The 22512-nt window shown below is 39.8% G+C and overlaps 1 protein-coding gene across 1 annotated transcript in view; it reads left to right on the forward strand.

Annotated features, from left to right (window-relative positions):
- The window catches only part of LOC126472697 (ubiquitin carboxyl-terminal hydrolase 34), a 529852-nt gene that overhangs the window by 386362 nt on the left and 120978 nt on the right, over positions 1-22512 (forward strand). The window contains exon 38 of the mRNA XM_050099952.1: positions 19538-19702. Coding sequence (XP_049955909.1) covers positions 19538-19702 — 165 coding nt within the window. The remainder of the gene's footprint in view (positions 1-19537; positions 19703-22512) is intronic.

Below are 22512 nucleotides of genomic sequence, written 5' to 3' on the forward strand. Positions count from 1 at the left end.
GTGAACCACCACTTTAGAACAGACAATGGCTTCTTATGATGTGACATGTATATAAAACTCTGTCCACACGATATACATGTGCATACCATACCGTTGCTCGGCTTCCATTGGCACAGCTTTATTGTAATCAGCAACAAGCAATAAGCCCCTATGGGATTCACTCATAGGATTATCTTTTTGAGATTTATATGTTTTACATTGAGGTTGGAGCAGATTTTCACCTTGGCTCCTCCAGAGACCCACACTTGTTTTAGACTTGACTAATTTTAAGAAAAATAGTAATCCAGATTTTACATTCCAGTCTCACTTTTATTTTAACACTTTAGATGTGCATAATGGTTTCACAGTAGTTTACACTGGTGGCTGCTCTGTTGTGTTCCCTGACCATGTCACCAGGATTCACCTTGCTGACAATTATACCATTTTTGCAGCAGAGCTCCACATGATCCTGAAGGTACTGGAGCAGATGCGTCATATTTGGGGCAAACAGTTTCTCATTTACTTCGATTCCCTTAGTGCCTTACAATCATTACACAACCTGTACCCCACTGAGGAGCTGGTCCAGCTAATATATGACTAACTGTACTTGATCCAATGGGGGGGTAAGCAGGTGTCATTCTGCTGGTTGCCTGGTCATGTAGGGATATGGAGAAATTAACAGACTGATCCGGCTGCCAAGGAGACCTGCAGAGGACAGGATGTGGTACAGTGTCCTATTTCCTTGCAGGATGTCGTTTCTGCACTACACAGGAAGTGCATGCAGTTGTGGGATGATGAATGGCTGACAGTGATGACCAGTAAGCTGCAGTTGGTGAAGTCAGAAACCCAGCCATGGCATTCCTCCTGTCAGTTGCTCAGGTGGGATGAAGTCACCCTCACACATCTTAGAACTGGGCCCTGCCCTCTCAAACATAGCTTTTTACTCCAGTGAGAGGATCCCTCGTTTTGCGATGCTTGTAACATGCACATCTATATCATCCATATTTTAACAGTGTGCATTTTGTCCTGTGCTGCAAGGCAGAAGCAAATATCGGTGGGGATCTACCCTCTAATTTAGCTGATGATGAGACGAATGTGACTAAGGTTTTAAGTTTTGTTATGTGTCTGGACTCTGGTCTAGACTTTTAGGCTGGAGGTCTTAATGTGTTGCAAGGTGACTGGCTCCTCCTCTTTTTCTTCTTGCAGTCAGCCAGCCACACCCATTCCTCTATTGTTTTAGCTCCTTATACCACTTTTGTTTTAATATTGATGCAATACTTCGTTCCATGCTTCTTTGGGGTTATGCGTATAGGTTGCCAATTTTTGTTACCTTTGTTTTCCATACAGCTTTATCTTCCTGTTCTGTGTATTTTACCAACAATCGTTTCAATCTGTTTTCGTGTGGGTGCTGAAAACCTTGCTGTCATGTGCCCATACAAACATCTCCATCCATCGCCTCCTATCCCATCTTGAAAAGACAACTGAAAGGAAACCATCAGCAAGGTATTGCAGACATCCAATGGGCTGTGACAAATGAGCTCACAAACATCACAGTTGAAAATTTCCCTGCATGCTTCCAAGACCTCAAAAAAAAAATAAAAAAATTGACAACTGTGTATAGATAGCCAAGGGGACTATTTTGATAGGAGCATTGTTAAGTCCAGTTTTTTTTAAAAAGAAAAAAGACCACCTGTCCTAGATCTTTGCTGGCTAAGAGAGTATGTTACGTGGCACGTGTTCTTGTCGAAACTGCATATATGGACTCAAGTGAGTCATTGAACAGAAGGTAAATAAATAAAGAAAAACCAGCATGACTTTTTGTCAAATTTAAGAATGTGATGCCTCTAGATCTCTACGGGTTGACTATACTTCACTCTGCATGTGTAAACAGAATCAAAAATTATGCAATCCATTGGCATGGTAGGAACGGAAGCACAACAGAGGGGATATGAGAATGGTTCTAATAAACAATTTTAGTGTAGCTTTTGGGGTTCACTTCATTCAGTTGGATGAGTGGTAGGCCCGGGCCACACTTTACACAAACAACTGAAAACTTGTAGCTTTCGACACACATTTGTTGAACTTCAATAATCATAACAGTAATATAATGGCAAATCTTGAATTTGAAAGTACATAAATTTTACTAAGTTTTGTCAGGGACTCTTCTGTGCAGTGAGTTTGTCCTAATACAGCTGTTTCTATGCCATCATGGATTTGCCATAATATTGATTTTACTAAGTTTTGGTGGTTTTCTGAGTTTTTTGCTCCTTTTGACAACATTTGAGCCAGTAGTATGGATTTACATAAAACAGTCACTCTTCACATGGAAGAAATGCCAGTACTGCAAGTAGTGCAGTTTTGTCTGATTAAGCCAGTGTTGTGATAGCATTGTTATTATTTGCTATGTTTGTGAGCCTTTGCTGTGTCATAATAGTCAGTGTGAACAGGAAAACAATTAGTACACTAGCAAGCATACACATTGCTTGCAAACCTACTGGATGAGGTTTTGTGGTTGTGAAAAGTTTGTATACTGGACATTTCCCAAGCAGATGGCTACCAACAATCGTCTTTACAGCAATTGAGCAGATGGTAATTTTTACACCCAAAAAGGGCAATGTTGAGTGAATAATAACTGTAAAAACACTGGAATTGGATTAAAAGGAACTCAAGTACTTTCATAATGTGTCTTAGTTGAACAGCAGAGAAATACCATGCAAATTCAGCACCGCATATCACATTGTTCGATGCAGGCAAATAAAACATTTTTGCATCACTATGATGCACAGAAGGTTTGTACCTCCCAAATTAAATAGACAGCATTATACACTTTTTTCCGTGTGGGATTGCTTACACTACTGGAAGACATTCCTTTCAACATATACTGTACAAGGGAATGTTGCACTCAGATATATAGTGCTGTGCTACAGTGGCATTTAGTAGTCAGGAAACATTAGACAAAAGTCTTTCCCCCCCACCCCCAGGGGGACTTAAAATAATGGTTCTGCTAGCATGTGATTGGTAACCATGGACCTTTCATTGGTGCGATACAGATTGCCGTACCGTAGATGCAACCATAATGGAGGAGGTATCTGTTAAGAGGCCAGACAACCATGTAGTTCCTGAAGAGGGGTAGCAGCCTTTTGAGTAATTGCAGGGGCAACAGTCCGGAAGACTGACTGATCTGACCTTGTAACATTGACGAAAATGGCCTTGCTGTGCTGGTTCTGCAAATGACTGAAAGCAAGGGGAAACTACATCTGTAATTTTTAGTTTCAGAGAGAGCATTAGGGGACGATTCACAAGAACAGGTGAAAGGAATGAAGAAGAAAAAGAATGAGTAGCTTTGAGAGATGAAATAGTGAAGGCAGCAGAGGATCAAGTAAGCAAAGAGGCGAGGGCTAGTAGAAATCCTTAGCTAACGCAAGAGATACTAGATTTAATTGATGAAATGAGAAAATATAAAACTGTAGAAAGTGAAGCAGGCAAAACGGAATACAAATGTCAATAAAATTAGGTTGACAGGAAGTGCAAAATGGCTAGGCAGAAATAGCTAAAGGACAAATGCAAGGATTTAGAGGTATATATCACTAGGGGAAAGAAAGATGCTGCATACAGAAAAATTAAAGAGAGCCTTGGAGAAAAGAGAACCACCTAAGGAGCTCAAATAGAAAACCAGTCATAAGCAAAGAAGGGAAAACAGAAACGTGGAAGAAGTATATAGAGGTTCTGTACAAGGGAGATGTACTTGAGGGCAATATTATGGAAATGGAAGAAGATGTAGGTGTAGATGAGATGGGAGATATGATGCTTTGTAAAGAATTTGATAGCAATGAAAGACCTAAGTAGAAACAAGTCCCTGGGAGTAGAGAACATTCCAATAGAACTACTTATAGCCTTGCGGGAGCCAACCATGACAAAACTCTTCCCTCTGGTGAGAAAGATGTACAAGATAGGCAAAATATCCCCAGATTTCAAGAAGAATGTAATAATTCCAGTTCCAAACAAAGCAGGTACTGACAGGTGTGAAAATTACTGAACTAACAGTTTAATAAGTCACTGCTGCAAAATACTAACATGAATTCTGTACAGAAGAATGGAAAAACTGGTAGAAGCAGACCTCGAGGAAGACCAGTTTGGGCTCCAGAGAAATGTAGGAACACATGAGGCAATACTGACCCTACGTCTTGTCATAGGAGATAGCTTTAGGAAACACAAACATACTTTTACAGTGGTTGTAGACTTGGAGAAAGCTTTTGACAATGTGGCCTGGCATGCTCTTTTTCAAATTCTAAAGGTGCCAGGGGTAAAATACAGGGAGTGAAAGGCTGTTAACAATTTTTACAGAAACCAGATGGCAGATATAAAGAGTCGAGAAACATGAAAGAGAAGCAGTGGTTGAGAAGGAAGTGAGAGAGGGCTGTAGCCTATCCCCAATGTTACTTAATCTGTATACTCAGCTAGCAGTAAAGGAAACAAAAGAAAAATTTAGAGTAGCAATTAAAATTCACAGAGAAGAAACAAAAATTTTCAATTTTGACGATGACACTGTAATTCTGTCACAGACAGCAAAGGACTTGGAAGAGCAGTTGAACGGATTGGATATTGTCTTGAAAGGAGGATATTAGATGAACATCAACAAAAGTAAAATGAGGATTATGATGCTGAGGGGATTAGATTAGTAAATGGGTTTTGCTATTTGGGTGGCAAAATAACTGATGATGTTTGAAGTAGAGAGGATATAAAATGTAGACTGGCGATGGCAAAGAAAGCATTTCTGAAGAAGAGAAATTTGTTGACTTCGAGTAAAGTGTCAGGAATTCTTTTTTGAAAGTATTTGCATGGAGTGTAGCCATGTAAGCAAGTGAAACATGGACAATAAACAGTTTAGACAAGAAGAGAATAGGATTTTTCAAAATATGGTACTTCAGAAGAATGCTGCAGATTAGATGGGTAGATCACGTAACTAATGAGGAGGTACTGAATAGAATTGGTGAGAAACAAAATTTGTGGCACAACTTGATTAGAAAAAGGGGTCGGTTAGTAGGACATCAAGAGATATCAAGGGATCCCAGTTTAGTACTGGAGGGAAGTGTGGGGGGGGTAAAAATTGTAGAGGGAGACCAAGAGATGAATAAACTAAGCAGATTCAGAAGGATTTAGTTGCAGTAGTTACTCAGAGTTGAAGAAACTTGCACAGGACAGAGTAACATGGAGAGCTGCATTAAACCAGTCCTTGGACTGAAGACCACAACTGCATGATTGACAAACAGACCAGCACTCCAGAATGAGATTTTCACTCTGCAGCGGAGTGTGCGCTGATATGAAACTTCCTGGCAGATTAAAACTGTGTGCCCGACCGAGACCCGAACTCGGGACCTTTGCCTTTCGCGAGCAAGTGCTCTACCAACTGAGATACCGAAGCACGACTCACGCCCGGTACTCACAGCTTTACTTCTGCCAGTACCTCGTCTCCTACCTTCCAAACTTTACAGAAGCTCTCCTGCGAGCACACAGTTTTAATCTGCCAGGAAGTTTCATATCAGCGCAGACTCTACTGCAGAGTGAAAATCTCATTCAGGAAACATCCCCCAGGCTGTGGCTAAGCCATGTCTCCACAATATCCTTTGTTTCAGGAGTGCTAGTTCTGCAAGGTTCGCAGGAGAGCTTCTGTAAAGTTTGGAAGGTAGGAGACGAGGTACTGGCAGAAGTAAAGCTGTGAGTACCGGGCGTGAGTCGTGCTTCGGTAGCTCAGATGGTAGAGCACTTGCCCGCGAAAGGCAAAGGTCCCGAGTTCGAGTCTCAGTCGGGCACACAGTTTTAATCTGCCAGGAAGTTTCATATCAATGCACACTCCACTGCAGAGTGAAAATCTCATTCTGGAAACATCCCCCAGGCTGTGGCTAAGCCATGTCTCCGCAATATCCTTTCTTTCAGGAGTGCTAGTTCTGCAAGGTTCGCGGGAGAGCTTCTGTAAAGTTTGGAAGGTAGGAGACGAGGTACTGGCAGAAGCAAAGCTGTGAGTACCGGGCATGAGTCGTGCTTTGGTAGCTCAGATGGTAGAGCACTTGCCCGCGAAAGGCAAAGGTCCTGAGTTGGAGTCTCGGTCGGGCACACAGTTTTAATCTGCCAGGAAGTTTCAGACCAGCACTATTTCCCTTTTGTTAGATCTGTCTGCTATATGTCCTTCCCTCAGTAGTTCAACCAGTAATGGCTGAGTATGAGCTCAACAAATCCGAGGTTCCAAAGTCATGGGCAGGTCAGCGCCAACGATCAAATTTACCAGATAAATGTATCCCTTTTGCACATGAGTAAATCTTTGGGAAGTATTGTTAGAACTGTAAAATGTATCATATTAATTTGAAATGACAGTGGAATACTATTGGTTGAAACTGCTGTCTCTCATCAAGTGACCACTCTCTTGCAGAAGTCATGGACATGGACATCACTAAACTGCAAAAGATTTGGAAATGGAAAGCATAACAGAAGTTAGAAATGTGATGAAGTGAGTGAATGGTTAGCTGAAGAAGACAACCACTTTGATCTTATCATTCGGTTTGCTTGTCCTTCCTGATTGTGTCAGGCTGGAGTTATTCAGCTGAAGGGAAGACCTTGGGTAACCAATTCGATGTGATGCTATAAATGTAAAAAATGTGATTATTCTTCAGTAAGGTATAATGGCAAAGTTATATGCGGCAAAAGTGGAAAAGATTCTTACAAAGCATGGTCACTGTAGTGAACACTAGACTTCTGCATAAACTGCTCAGGAAATTGTCCTGTTTGCCACATGAATTCCCTGTTGTTTGCAGAAGAGAAGAATGTTGAAGAAATTAAAGGTACCAACAGAATTGTGTATGCATCACTGCCTCTCTGAGAACATATGTAGTAAAGTCTGCACTACTATGCAAACAGAAGTAAGAGAGATTGACACAAACACATACACTTGTAAATGTACATGCACAATAATATCTACATTAATAAGCCTGCAGATACTTTTAAAATAGTTCCAGTAGTTGCCACGAACAAACTAAGGAGACAACCCTCAATCACAAAGCTATTCAGCTGTTGCCAGACAAGCTACCTCACAACAACAAAAGATGACATCCACACCCAAAATCAGAAAAAATCCAGAAAACTGACACAAAACCATCAGATAGGAAGACGTAGTATTAACTGATGAAGATTACCCTAAAACAGAACAAGTGAGAAGTTGTTTTATTTCTCCAATCGCTTCCCAACAATTGTCACCAAAAGCAAGAGACAGGATCACAGAAAACACCATGTGATTAATGAATCCTTTATTGCAATAGGATGTGAATGAAAAATTTAAAAACATGTGTGGAAGAAGGAAAGCTTTTTTTACATGGGATATGCTCTTGTTCCTCTGCTTACAAGAGATACATTTTGAACCTTCAGGCAACCCTGTGTTCAAAGGTTACATCATTCAGAGGAAGGATGATAAAGATGATGAGAAGTCTTATGGATACCGTGGCAGTAAAGATGTAAATGCCAATTACCTGCAGTGGATTCTACATACACTTGCCCCCATGGTCAACTAGTGGAGATTTTCTTCTTGTTGGATGGCGTCTGCCTGCCCAATACAGAAAAGCACACACTTCAGCCCTGCAAACAGATCATCCATATCTATTGACCATCACTCTGTACTCCAACACTAGCAAATAATGTCATTCAGGAAGAGGTGTAGAACTTCTACTCTAACGACCAGTTTCCCATTTGGATCCATGTGCCATCAAGTCATCTGAATGCATTTTAAATAAAGCCACTGGATGCTTTGCAGCAAGCTGACTGTATTCCAACACCAATCCAGAATCCAAGGACATGGTAGAATATATCACTGCTATCATTCACAGCACTGCTGAAGTGTCTATATCGAAGTTGTCTGTTGCATGGCAGTTCCATGGTGGATCAAGGAGTGCCATTTAGACATAAGTGACCGACAGGCAGCATTTCAAAAGTTCCACCACAGTTCATCAACTAACAGTTGTGCAGCCTTCCTACACTGCTCAAGTAAAAGCTCGGCATGTTATCAAAGAGAGAAGAAAAGCAGTCATAGCAAGGATTGTTGCAATCTATTAACCCATCAGCAAAGATACAGAAGTCAGTAAGGAGGATGAATGCGGAAGATAATGTATATACTGCAGTACCATACAGGGTGAACATTAATAAAACCGACTAACTGCAGGAATGATTTCCTGGCTGGAAATGGAGGAGACAAGATCCTGTGAACATTTGTCCGGAAATGCATTGTACCATCATAGGGGGGCCCTGATGAATACGAGGGTAATCCCAAAAGTAAGGTCTCCTATTTTTTTTGTAAGTACATAGACCTATTTATTTCTACAATGGTTTACATCAGTTTACAGCTTGTACATTTAGCTATTTTTTGACATAATCACCATTTCTGTTGATGCATTTTTGTAGACACTGTTGTGGTTTTTGTATGCCCATGTCATACCGTCTCACTGCCATTCTGTTCAGAAAGTTATGAATCTCTTTTTTCATCTCGTTGTCGGAGCTGAATCACTTTCAAGCCAAATGTTCGTTTAACTTGGGGAACAGGTGATAGTCACTGGGCTCCAAGTCAGGACTATAGGGTGGCGGAGTGATTATGTTCCACTGAAACTGTTGCAGGAGAGCAACGGTTTGCCGAGTGATGTGTGGGCAAGCTTTGTCATGGAGAATGTGTACGCTTTTGCTCAACATTCCTCTTCTCTGGTTCTGAATTGCTCGTTTGAGTTTTTTCAGTCTCACAGTACCTGTCAGCATTAATTGTGGTCCCAGTGGGCATAAAGTTGACCTACAATATCCCTTTCCGATCCCAAAAAACGGTTGTCATGGCTTTACCGGCAGACTGTGTTCGTTTGAATTTCTGCTGCTTTGGTGAAGATGGATGCCGCCACTGGCGTGATTGTTGCTTGGTCTCAGGTGTAAAGTGGTATGCCCAGGTTTTGTCACCCATGACAATTGAGTCCAGAAAGTTGTCCTTTTCAGCTGCAAGGCAGTGAAGAAATGCACGGGAAGCATCAACTCATTGCTGCATGTAGTCCTCAGTCAGCATGCGTGGCACCCATCTTGTGCACACCTTCCGGTAGTTCAAGGTTTCCATTAAAATTCTGTGAGCGGTGCTTCGGGAAGCCTCAAGAACCAACGTGCAGAGATCATCCAGGGTAATATGCTGATCTTTAGACATGCTTTGTTCAACCTTCAACACTATCTCCTCAGAAATTGACAGTCTCCCGAGCCTTTGTTTGTCGTGAATTTCGTTCTGACCAGCTGCAAACTCTCTGCACTCCTTACAAACATTTTTGACATCCATGCCCTACTCACCATACACTTCCGTCAATTGGCGATGGATTTCAATTGGCACAGTGCCCATTGCGTTCAAAAACCAAATAACTGCGCACAATTCGCACTTGGCGGTAACATCCAATGGGAGCTCCATTCTCAATGGCTACCAAGCCAAGATCGAGCACCTCAGCGTGGCGTGCGGGCGGTAACATCCAATGGGAGCTCCATTCTCAATGGCTGCCAAGCCAAGATCGAGCACCTCAGCGTGGCGTGCGCATGTTTACACACAGCGCGTGAAGCACTCTTCGTAACAGTGTGACCAAAAGCCACACAAACAGAGTTCTGTGCTTATAAAAAAAATAGGGGACCTTACTTTTGGGATTACCCTTGTAGAAGTTCTTCTGACCACACACCATGTGTTCCTAGTGTGTAGCAGGCTGTGTGATTGATGCAGTGCACTGTAAGCAGCAGAATGGTGCAGTATAACTGTTGGGAACAAGCCGAGATGGTGGTCATATGGTCAAGCAGTGGAAACGGGTCTTGAGGTGGCATGACTATACCAAAACAAGCACCATCACAGACACCAACCACATCACACAACATTTCAGGCTCTGTTTGGGTGTTTGTGTGATCATGGGTTCTTTCAGACAGATGAACTTGCTGGGAGATGGGGACTGTGTGTACACTATATTTAGACTGGGTTCTACAGGATACTGAGAGAAACCCTAGTACAAGCTCCAGGCAAGTAGCTAGCCAACATCGTCTAAGCTAAAGTAAACATGCGAGCTATGAATGTGTGCATTGCTTTACATGGAGAACACTTTGAACATTTGTTGTGATATGGATGTGACACAGTTCTGTACTATGTTCCAGGATGATTTTTTGTCGTTGCATGTACACCATCCATTTCTGGACTCATGTTCATAGGGTCTTTTTTTCGCCTAGTTCCACTCATGATTTCTTAAATTCCCCCCCCCCCCCCTCCCACCCCACCCCCACCCCCCTGCATACAGTGATTTATACCTAATTATGTCAGTGTGTTTTTCTCCCTCTCAGAAACCATACCCATGTGCATGCGCATGCACACGCTCGCGCGCACACACACACACACACACACACACACACACACACACACACACACACACCATGCTACTATGAATATTCAGAAATTATTCAGTGGAATAGATGGAGTTTCAATGCCAATCAAGATCCTGCATTACAACATAAACGGGAATTACCTGAGAGGATACAGTTGGACCTTAGCTCCAGTAATACTGAAGAGTACAGAGGAGTTTTGATGGGAAAAGTTACAGCATAATCTACATCTTTGGGTGCAGTACAGCAGGGCCAAACAAAGTGCACCATGACAGGTTGTGACATTTGAGTACTGAGTCCAAGAACTACCTCCTCATGCTTTGTAACAGATTCTTGTCTGAGGAACAGTATACTGATTGTTGAAAGGAAGCAGTCATGATTCCCTCCTGAAACCCGGTAAGGACCATACTAGCTAAAATAGCTATCCTAATGTAACACTTCCCAGTTGTATAGTGAAGACATTGGAAAAGAATTATCAACAGACACTTGGTACTGACTCCAGAAAACAGAAAACTTCTTAGTCACCTTCAGTGTCGTTTCCTTAGGTACTCTGTGCTCACAATCTTCTTCCTTGAGCACCTATATAAGATGCTCTTTTGCGTACACACAATTTTATAGGAATGACACCACATAACATCAAAATATCATCAGGATACTCTATTAACGGGGCTTTTAGGCTTATCTTCCCATTATAGTCCATTCTTTCCTTCCACAATGGTATTTTAGGATCAAAATTAGCAACATGTCACGTACACAAGGAGGATCCTATCCATCAGAGGAGAGTTTTAAGTGTTACCCATATTCCAGTAGTCATTAACAGAATTTCCACCGTTATGAGCTCTGTCCAAGATCTCTTTTTTTGGGCAGTTTTTTGGTCTTTAGTTCATTTTGTGGTCTCAAGGTGCTTGCTCAACAGTTACAGTGAAACAAGACCAAAAACAGTGTGTACTTAGTTAATTACTAACAATAAGAATACTGAAATATGCTCACTATTTTTATATACTTGAATTTAGCATATTTTGTGACAGTACTCACTTCTCCGTGGATGTTTATAAGATGATATTTGACTTTTTTGTGTTGGCTTCAATCGTCTAGTGGAAGTATGATTCCATAAATGATTCCATAATTCTGTTTCGTCGGCTGCGGAAATGTCCTGGTTCAATGTGTTTGCCTCATTTTTGGTGCTTCAAATACCATTTTTCTGAATGTGCTTCCTTCTTGATGTTTGTATAAAAAAGTAGTAGAATAACTCATTTTTGCTGGTCACTTGGATATTATAATAATGGGGGCCTGTACATTGTTCCTCTGTCACACACCAAGTGTTCACTGCCGACTGACTACGGTCAAAGACGACTCCAGCGTCAAAGACATTTCACAGAACACACAAGCTTCCACTTGTAACCAGTCTCTTTGATATTATTCGCCACATCTACTAATATTAATCAATATGCTGTTACTCTCGAATATATAAGCAAATTAGCATAAAATAAGGCAAATTACAATTTACAAAAAATATTCTGACAAAAATATAAGAAAACATTTACAACCTCCCTCATTAGATTTGGTATCGACAAATCCGATAGAAAATAACACATCTCCCAGATCCATTACAATACTCTAATTATGTATTAAAACCACAAGCTTCAGATATCCTTCAGATAAATGTTAGTATGTCAAATTTAGTCATGTACATCAGGTTTTTGATCAACTCAAACTTGACTCAGGCAGATCGTTCTTAGTTTCAAGGAAACAGTGAAGTTCCTGCAACTCATCTTTGATGAGAAACTCGCTTGCTCTGGCCACACTTGAATTTTTTCAAGACAAGCACTCTAAAGGCTCTACACGTCACAAAGTGTGTTAGTGGCAAATACTATGGAGCAGACAGATCCTCCCTGTTGTTATTTTACATAGCCTTAGTACCAGTGAAAAAGCTTTCCCACTTTTTTCAGCCAATTCTCATTTTACTTGGTATTTTATGCCATGGTTATAATATAACTTTATTAAAGCAAGAGAAAAGAACATGAATGTGTATGAACTCATGCATGATTTTTACTACTAAATTTAATATATGGACAAGTGACTGTTGTCTGTGTTGTACTTCATAGACATTCTTCCATATCTGCTGGCCAATACCTCACTTCAAGAGGCAGAAAATGTTACGTACTTATGATCTACACATAGTCCTACCCTTGTATTTTAACCTTTCTTTCTCCCAGAGAAACGAAGTAACAGTTTAGAATATTAGGTAGTGTGTTGTTCTTGCATATGGTTTATTGGTAATTCCAAATTTTTCACCTCCTAAGTGTAAGTACAGTCAGCAATCCTGTCACACTGTTTCATAGCGTTGTAACAATATTATGAAAAGGAAAGTTGCTACTCACGATATAGCAGGGATGCTGAGTCGCAGATAGGCACGTAGGCACAACAAAAGGCTGTCACAAATGAAGCTTTCGGCCATTAAGGCCTTCGTCAACAATAGAACACACACACACACAAATGCAACTCACGCACATGACTGCGGTCTGAGGCAACTGAAACCACACTGCAAGCAGCAATGCCAGTGCATGATGGGAGTGGCGACTGGGTGGGGGTAAGGAGGAGGCTGGGAAGGGGAGGGATAGTATGGTGGGGGGTAAAGTGCTGCAGGTTAGACAGAGGGCAGGGGAGAGGTGGGGGGGGGGGGGGGGTAGTGTAAAAGCAGAGAGGTAAAAAGACTGGGTGTGATGGTGGAATGACGGCTGTGTAGTGCTGGAATGGGAACAGGGAAGGGGCTGGTTGAGTGAGGACAGGGAATAACGAAGGTTGAGATCAGGAGGGTTATGGGAATGTAGGATGTATTGCAGGGAAAGTTCCCACCTGTGCAGTTCAGAAAAGCTGGTGTTGCTGGGAAGGATCCGTATGGCACACGCTGTGAAGCAGTCATTGAAATGCAGGATGTCATCTTTGGCAGTGTGTTCAGCAACAGGGTGGTCCACTTGTTTCTTGGCCACAGGTTGATGGTGGCCAGTCATGCAGACAGACAGCTTGTTAGTTGCCATGTCCACATAGAATGTAGCACAGTGGTTGCAGCTTTTATATCAAGTGACAGGTTTCACAGGTAGCCCTGCCTTTGATGGGATAGGGTGATGTTCGTGACCGGACTGGAGTAGGTGGTGGTTTGAGGATGTATGGGACAGGTGTTGCATCTAGATCTATTACAGGGGTATAAGCCATGAGGTAAGGGGTTGGAAACAGCGTAGGGATGGATGAGTATATGGTTCGGTGGATTGTGGAATACCACTGTGGGAGGGGTGGGAAGGGTAGTGAGCAATACATATCTCATTTCAGGGCATGAAGTGAGATAGCAGAACCCCTGGCGGAGAATGTAATTCAGTTGTTCCAGTCCTAGGTGGTACTGAGTTGCATAGGGAATGCTCCTCTGCGCCCGGACGGTGGGAGTTTGGGAGCTGGTGGGAGACTGTAAAGATAAGGCATGGGAGATTTGTTTTTGTACAAGGTTGGGAAGATAATTATGCTCCACTTGGGAGTGGCAGATAATTATCTGCCACTCCCATCATGCACTGGTGCTGCTGCTCGCAGTGTGGTTTCAGTTGCCTGAGACAGAAGTCGTGTGCATGAATTGCATTTGTGTGCATGTGCGTGTGTATGTGTGTGTTGTCTATTGTGGACAAAGGCCTTAATTGCCGAAAGCTTTATTTGTGACAATCTTTTTGTTGTGCCTATCTGCGACTAGCATCTCCACTATATGGTGAATAGCAACTTTCTTTTCATTGTATTGTTACATTCCATCCTGGATTTCTCATTGGTTGAATTTCCTAACTTTCTTGAGTGAATTTTCATTTTTGATTAGTCTTCAATATGTCTGTAGACCAATGTCACAAGAAGTGTGCTTCTGATGAAATACTTTGTAAAACACATGCATTCATAGTCTGCAAAGATTGTGATAACCTTGCCATTGGCAACCTGCATTGTCATCATTATCTGGAGTGTTCCAGCGCATATGTAATGAATCTGCTGTTTCATTAGCAGCCTCTAAGATTTGTCAGTTTAATCTGTAGGACTTTTTTTGTGTATGGTTTTGTGAAAGTCCACATTGTGATACCCCAGATGAAGCCCATGCAGAGCTGGTCACTGGAATTTTAGACCATAGCCCTCAGGAATATAGACCATAAGACTCACTGGCAACACACCAGGAGTTTGCACCAATATTTATTTATTCCCAACTTTGTTGTTACAAGTAGAATTTCTGAGCATTTTCTATAATTAAAAAAGAAAAACTTATCTGAAGAAATGAGTGTCTTAACCCCGTAACTTTACAAATTTTTTTTTCCAAATTATATTCCAAAAAATATTTTTTTTAATTAATGAAAAACATCCTACAATGAATGACATTATATACAGACATATAGAGACAGTTTTTAAAGCTCAAAATTATGAGTTACAAAATTTTGTAGATTACCAACAATAAAATGTCGAGTAAACTTGTGGACTGGACTTTGACTGAAATATCCTTAAACTTGAAGTCATTTTTTAGTTTCTGTGTTGCTATGAAGTCTAATCTTGTATTTTACAACAGTTTCCTGTGATCATAAATCTTCAAGGTGCTGGCTCGAGCACAGTAAATGTATTTACCTCGTACCACTGGCGAACACATGTCTCTCAAATGACAAAACTTCACCACTTTCAGTCTCTAGCGAAGTAACAAAACATTTTCCTTCACTTTCTGAGCCACTAAATTCAATGTTTAAACTCAGGACCACTATAGCCATCCTTTTTTTTGAAAACATTACCTATAACAACATACTGTAGAGAGTCTCAAAGATGCATGTTTTGTTGTCAAGTATCCAAAACTGCACACAGTAAAGATGATATCAAGTGGCAGCCACCTCAATCAAAACACAACAGCCAGTCTAAAAATATAGTACAAGATGCTCTCTAGCAGCCGAACACTTAACTATCCATGCTAAAATGGATATAAGTGAGGTTTTATTTTTTCAGATGTCTTAAATTGTCCAAGTATACTCAGGATTTTAAATTTCTGTCAAAATAATAAAAATGAGATAACACAGAGTTTTAAGTTAAGGGGTTAATTTAGCCTGTTTTCTTTTTCTTCAAAGTTAATTTAAAATTACTGATATGTTTGCTATCTGTGCAATAACAACAACAAAAAATGTGGCCTTAAAGTTTCACTATTAACATTACAATAGCTCATGCCAATTACTGCACTTCAGTTCTTTAGTGCAACAACAAAAAATGTGGCCATAAAGTTTCACTATTGACAACATTATGCTGTGCAATAGCACATGCAAATTACTGCACTTCAGTTCTTTAGTGCAAATCAGTATCTGGACAAATTTATGACATTACTGTATTCATAGCTGTGCTTGCCCCATCTTAAGATGACACCAGGCAGCTTGTTCAAAGAACATATAAAATAATAACATTAACTCAGCTGCAAACTCCAAACTTTCGTCATTAGTAGTTTCTCTGAGAATGCCTGAAATTTTGTATCAGTTAGTTATCTCATATTTCAACAGTATTAACAGTTATCAGTTTGCTATGGAAATTGTTGTATGTATACCTCTGTTTAGGATCCGTAATCTTCCTGTTTTGTCCGTACATGAGATGAATATTGGAGGTAGTAGATTCATTTTGTAATCTTGAAGATGCTGGTACTCTAAATTTTCTGAATAGTGTATTGTCAAACGGTTGTACCTTTACCGCCAATGATTCCCATCTAAGCTCTGTAACACTCTTGACAAGTATAACCACATACCTCTTAACATGATGTATATCACATGCACTCAATGAGTAATTGAACAATATTCAAGTACACTATGTGAACTCTTTATAGGTTCGTTGCACTATCCCAGTACTTTCCCAGTAAAACATAGCCAGCCATTTCACCTTCCGTACAACTCACTGTTGTGAGTTGCTCACTCCATTCCATGATTAATATAACCATTACACTTAGATATTTGTTTGGAAGGGCAAGAGTCATTTAGTGTACCATTAACACTGTAGTCTAATGTTACAGGTGTGCTACTTCTGGCTATTCCCATGTTGTCAGTTTTTATTAATGATAGTAATAAAATTTAACTATCTAAGTACCCCACAGTCTCAACTGGACCTAAATTTTGATTCCCCATTTTGACAGTGTACACAAAGTAAAAAGATGGACCATACACAGTGAGTCTTACTGCTGCCATTGCTTTGTCCTACCATAAGGAGTAGGATATCAAAGAAATGGCTCACCTTACAGAGTGAAAAACTAGTTAAAATGCAAACTTAAATTGCATCCCTAAATAAACAAGAGTAATCATGCTAATACTTTGTCACTATGAAAGAATTTGCCAAATCTTTCATGTGATGTGCAAATCATTGCTCCAGACAGGAAAGTGTAAATTGTTGCAAAAATAAGAGAGAGTACAGAAAATGGAGCTTGAAGATAGTTTGAGTACGACTATGCATAGTTTGTTGTTTGACTTGATTCAGAATTCTAGGCCCAAAATAGCTGACAAACCTTGTGCTTATACTCTTTCACCACCAATCTTATTATCATATTTATATCACTCATTTTTGTTTTATCAGCAGCAATACTCATGATAGTCTAGGAATCCACAACTTAGGGGCAATAATAGTCCCAAATGTTTTTCACATTAAATAAATGGTAGGTGAAGTTTAACAGTGATATTCCTTTTATAATATATTTTTGGCATTTCAGTCTCATGAAACACAAAATAAGGGAAAACCAACCACGTACATTTAACGAACTGATGTGTGGAGTGTGTAAACACCTAACAGGAATCACTATTCACACTAGCTGTTTACCTAGTAAACATACACACAACAACACAGACACCCAAACGCACACTCCTGTGGCCATAACGTGTCTCGCCATGTGCGTTTACATGCCTGCGTTGTTGTGTTTATGAATGTGTGTACTTTCACTAGAAAAAGAGTAAAAGTTCAAAAGCTTGTGTTAATAGTATTTTCTGTTAGGTGTTTCTATGTTTCACACTTCGGTCTGCTAAAGGTGAGTGGTTCCCTTTCCCTTAATGTTTCACGTTGTTCCATTCAGGGATTTCCATTATTGTTATTCAGTCTTGCACAATATACTTGTAGGCATTTCAGTCTCTTAAGTCACAATGAAATTCATACTGTTACTTTCACTAGAATGAGTGATGTATAGCTTCTCTCTTACACAGTCTCCAGGTTGTTTGTTATTGGTGTGCAGCGTAACTGATACTTTTCATCATGTCATTATTCATTGACGACACCTATGAGAGAGAAACATATGATTAAGTTCAAATGATTAATAAATTACTGTAAAAGTATTTCATTATGAACCATATTCTTTACATAAAATTTTCTGTCAGTTAAATGAGGAGTACTGAGTCATAGAGTCAGATTTTACTAACCAAACTACTGACACATTTCAGAACAACAACATTGTAAATGTGCTGACAAAATATATTTCCACTTGAAATATTATACTTCTGCTGTCATTAATAAAGTTAGTTATCCCAACATCTAAATACCCCAATAGAAATGTTCAGAATGAGTAGGAACTACTAAATGAGCTTTTCCCCATTTTGTTGTGCAATTCATTTTTATTTATTACAGTTTTCATTGGTTGGTTTAAAAGAGGGGGGAAGGGACCAAACTGCTAGGTCATTGGTCCCTGATTACAGTTTTGTTCATTTGAATGAGTCTTCACCTGTTACAAAATCGGTAAAAGGTTTCCGTAGACAGATGAGGTGTCATGATGATCAGCACAGATTTTTGTTCATTCTATTTGTCAATATATTTCTTCCTTTTTTTCTGCATCTATGTGATTACTCCGCAATTCACGATTAAGTGACTTGCAGAAAGTTCATCGAAGAACCTTAAAACAGCTACTTCTGTACCATTCTACTATTGAACAGTGTGCAGGAAAAAAAGCTTTCTGTGCTAACTCTGGTTTCTCTTATTTTATTATTATGATCATTTTCCCATATGTAGATAGGTGCCAACAAACTGTCTTCACACTCTGAGGAGAAAGCTAATGATTGAAATTTCATGAGAAGGTCCTGGCACAACAAAAAACGACTTTATTTTAATGACTACCACCAGCTCCTTTGAACTTGTTTGATGATCTCCATGAGTCCTAGCTGATGTAGATCCCAAACCATTCGGCAGTACTCCAGAAGAGGACGGTCAAGTGTAGTGTAGGCAGTCTCTTTAGTACACCTGTTACATTTTCTAGTGCTCTGTCAATAAATTAAAGTCTTTGGTGTGCTTTACCCACAATATTATCTGTGTAATTGTTCAATTTAAGTTATTCAAAATCACTAATTATGTAGTTTAGTTTACAGCCTGTAGATTTGTGTGACTTACTGTGTAACCGAAATTTTGTGGATTCCTTTTAGAACTTGCAAGGATGACTTCACACTTTTCATTAATTATAGTCAATTGCTGCTTTTTGCACCCTACTGATATCTTGGCCAAATTGTTTTGCAATGCATTTTGATCATCTGATGACTTTAGGACACGGTAAACCACAGCACCATCTGCAAACAACCCAAGACGGCTGCTCAGATTGCCTCCTAAATCATTATGAGGAACAGCAGAAGGCCTGTAGCACTACCTTGGGGAATGCCAGAAATCACTTCTGGTTTACTTGATGATTTTCCATCAGTTACTACGAACTGTAACCTCTCTGACAGGAAATTACATATCCAGTCACATAACTGAGACAATATTCCATAAGCACGCAATTTCACTATAAGCTATTTGTGTGGTACAGTGTCAAAAGCCTTCTAGAAATATGGAATCAATTTAAGCAAACGATTTCATTGCTTCAAGACAGGGTAGACAAAAATCAATTGTTGTATATCAGTGCATATCATATGATAACCACGATATGAGCTGTAGTATCAAATTTGTGGCGAATTTTTTGGTGTTAATTCTTTTATGCCTATCTCGCCCTCATCTTCAAACTTTGAACTGCAGTGAACATTACAGTTGCACACTAATTGACATCTATAAAGTTAGGCACCAGAAAACTGGTGCACATAATTCCCTCAAATAAGCTGCCTTTTTTAAAATAATTTTTGTATGTAAATTTCTTAGCATATATTGTGATTTTTATTAACTAATGATGATTTATTTACAGATGGAACATGGTGCTAAGGCCCATTTGAAGAATCTGACAGAATACTTCAGTTTCTTTAATGAATTCATCAAAATGGGGGAAGAAGAAAGTCAGTTTCTTCTCTCTGTACAAGCTATTACAATGATGGTGAGCTTCTACTTAGGTCAGAAGTCACAGCAGGAATACGTAAGTATCTCCTCCTCTTCTTTCCACACCCAACTGTAGCAAATGCTAGTCATTTATAGTAAGACAACTCAGTGCTTCCCCACTACATTTAATACCCAAATAATAAAATTTTAAAAGAATTCAAAAGTGAAACATACTTAACTCTGTAAATGTTTAAGATGTATTTACTGAGAATTAACAAGGTTTTCACTCAGTGTCAGGTTTTTGAATTGAGAGATCTCTCTTTTTAAAAAAAAATATGAGAGGAAGGAAAGTTCTGTTCTTTCAGTTTCCATAAATAAACTTGTGACAGGACTATTCATATCTCCAGAAGGCTGATAGAAGATATAAAAATGCTTTGAGTAAAGAAATAATGTGCAATCATTGCACTGAGCAGAAAATAATACATATTAGCAGTGAAGTTACAGAACCAGTTGATAAGTTTCTGTAGTTAGAACATTTGAAGGTGAATCCAGTTGACAACAGAAGAAACAAACAGATTAACTTTAAATGTGAACATGTTAGGTTAGGCTTTACTGTTATTGACATCAAATGAAACAACAAATTTGTACCAGTCACTGTTTATTTTTATCCATAATGCGTTTCGAAGGCTTAAACCTTCATCAGGTCGATTTACATGTGTTAGTATGACATGGGTGTGTTGTATTAAAATTTTGGTGTGCCAGTGGTCACAGATTCCTTTCTCTGTCATACACATCACACATAAACTGTCATGTTTTGTAAACAAAGATGTTGTCTTCAGAAACAAACAGTTATCAACCAGTGGTCTGTAACGCTTTTGGAAAACTAAATGGAACTTTCAAAACCAAATTCCCATGAGTTTGAAACATAAAGTTAATGACCATCATGCAATAGTTTTTAGATACAAGAATGAGACATGGCGTTTTAACTTGAAAAGCATTTAAAGAGTGAGGGGTGCCTGGCAGAAAGTGATAAGATGCATATTGGGAATTACTAAGCTAAATAGCAAAACAAACAAATATACAAGGGGCAATCAAGTGAAAATGATACAGATGGAAAAGAAGTAAGTAAACTGTTTATTGTTTTAGAAGTAATCACCATAACTGTAAAAACATTTATTCTACTGCGAGACAAGACAGTCAGTGCCTTCATGGAAATATGTTTTCAGTTGCGATTGTACCCAGATATGTACCCCTTCGTCCAAAGCAAATCGATATCCACTGATGTCTTCTTCAGGGCTCAAAAATGTGGAAATCGTATGGGGAGAGAATAGGACTGTGTGTGTAAGTGCTTCCGAGTGACCTTTCTGCACCATAGTCAAAATAGCCTTGACAACATTCTAGCCCCCCAACCTGTTGTGGGTTGTTCAGAGTGCACTGCAAGAGTTTCAGTGGGAAGCTCTTGCACATCCTCCCTATGTTTCCAGTATCTCCCCATGCAATTTACTTATTTTTGGATCCCTGAAGAAAGATATACATGGGCATTGATTTGCTTTGGACAGAGAGGTGCACACCTGGGTGCGGTCATAGTTCCATAGGCAACTGCAAACATTTTTCCGTGTCATGTTTCACAGTGGGATAAGTGTATTAACAGTTATGGTGATTCCTTAGCAGTAATCCATGCACTTTCAAATCGAAACTGGAAGAGTTACCTCATGGGTCATTCCTTCTATTCTGTTGAGGAGTTCCTTGAAAAATTAAGCTGATTCTTATGTTATATTGTTGACTGTGTTTACTGAAACTTATGGCTTGACTTTTTTTGGGTTCATAAACATTTTATTTTTATCTGTTATTACTTTTTGTTGTAATTTCCGTACTGACACGTTCCTTGACCTTGGAGATTTGCTCCTCAATTTGGTCCTATGGAACTTGACGTATAAATAAATTAAATAAAATAATAAACAGTTCCAGAATGAAATTTTCACTCTGCAGGGGGGTGTGCACTGATATGAAACTTCGTGGCAGATTAAAACTGTGCGGAGGACCAAGACTAGAACTCGGGCCCTTCGCCTTTTGTGGGCAAGTGGTCTACCAACTGAGCTGCCCAAGCATGACTCACGATCCCTACCCACAGCTTCAATTCTGCCAGTTCCTCATCTCCTATCTTCCAAACTTCACAGAAGCTCTCATGCCAACCTTGCAGAACTAGCACTCCTGGAAGAAAGCTTATTGCAGAGACGTGGCTTAGCCACAGCCTTGGATATGTTTTGAAGGAGAGCTTCTGTGAAATTTGGAAGGTAGATGAGGTACTGGCAGAATTGAAGCTACGGGAATGGATTGTGAGTCGTGCTTGTATAGCTTGGTTGGTAGAGCACTTGGCTGAGAAAGGCAAAGGTCCCAAGTTTGAGTCTTGGTCCGGAACACAGTTTGAATCTGCCAGGAAATGTAATGATAAACAGTTCACTTACTTTTCTTCCATCTGTCCCATTTCCATTTCTCTGCATCAAATATCACAGAAAAAACTAGAATCGAATCTGCAATTGTGACTGCAATTCAATGAAATGAAAACATATTGCTACTTACCGTAAAGAAGACGCATCAAGTAGTAGATAGGCACAATTAAAAGACAGTTACATAAAGCTTTTGGCCACATCCTCTTCCCACTCATACACTATTATCCCTTCCCCTCCCACTTCCCCACCAGATACCTGCTTTCATCGCATGTGATAGCTGCATTCTGGCTTGAGATGCTGGAGTTAGCAGTCATGTGAGCGTGAGGTGTGCTTGCTTGTGTGTGTGAATGGTGTGTGTGTGTGTGTGTGTGTGTGTGTGTGTGTGTGTGTGTGTTTTACTGATGAAGGCTGTGCCTGAAATCTATACATTCACTATTATCCCTTCCCCTCCCACTTC

The sequence above is a fragment of the Schistocerca serialis genome, chromosome 1 (assembly GCF_023864345.2).
Source record: "Schistocerca serialis cubense isolate TAMUIC-IGC-003099 chromosome 1, iqSchSeri2.2, whole genome shotgun sequence".
Lineage (NCBI taxonomy): Eukaryota > Metazoa > Arthropoda > Insecta > Orthoptera > Acrididae > Schistocerca > Schistocerca serialis.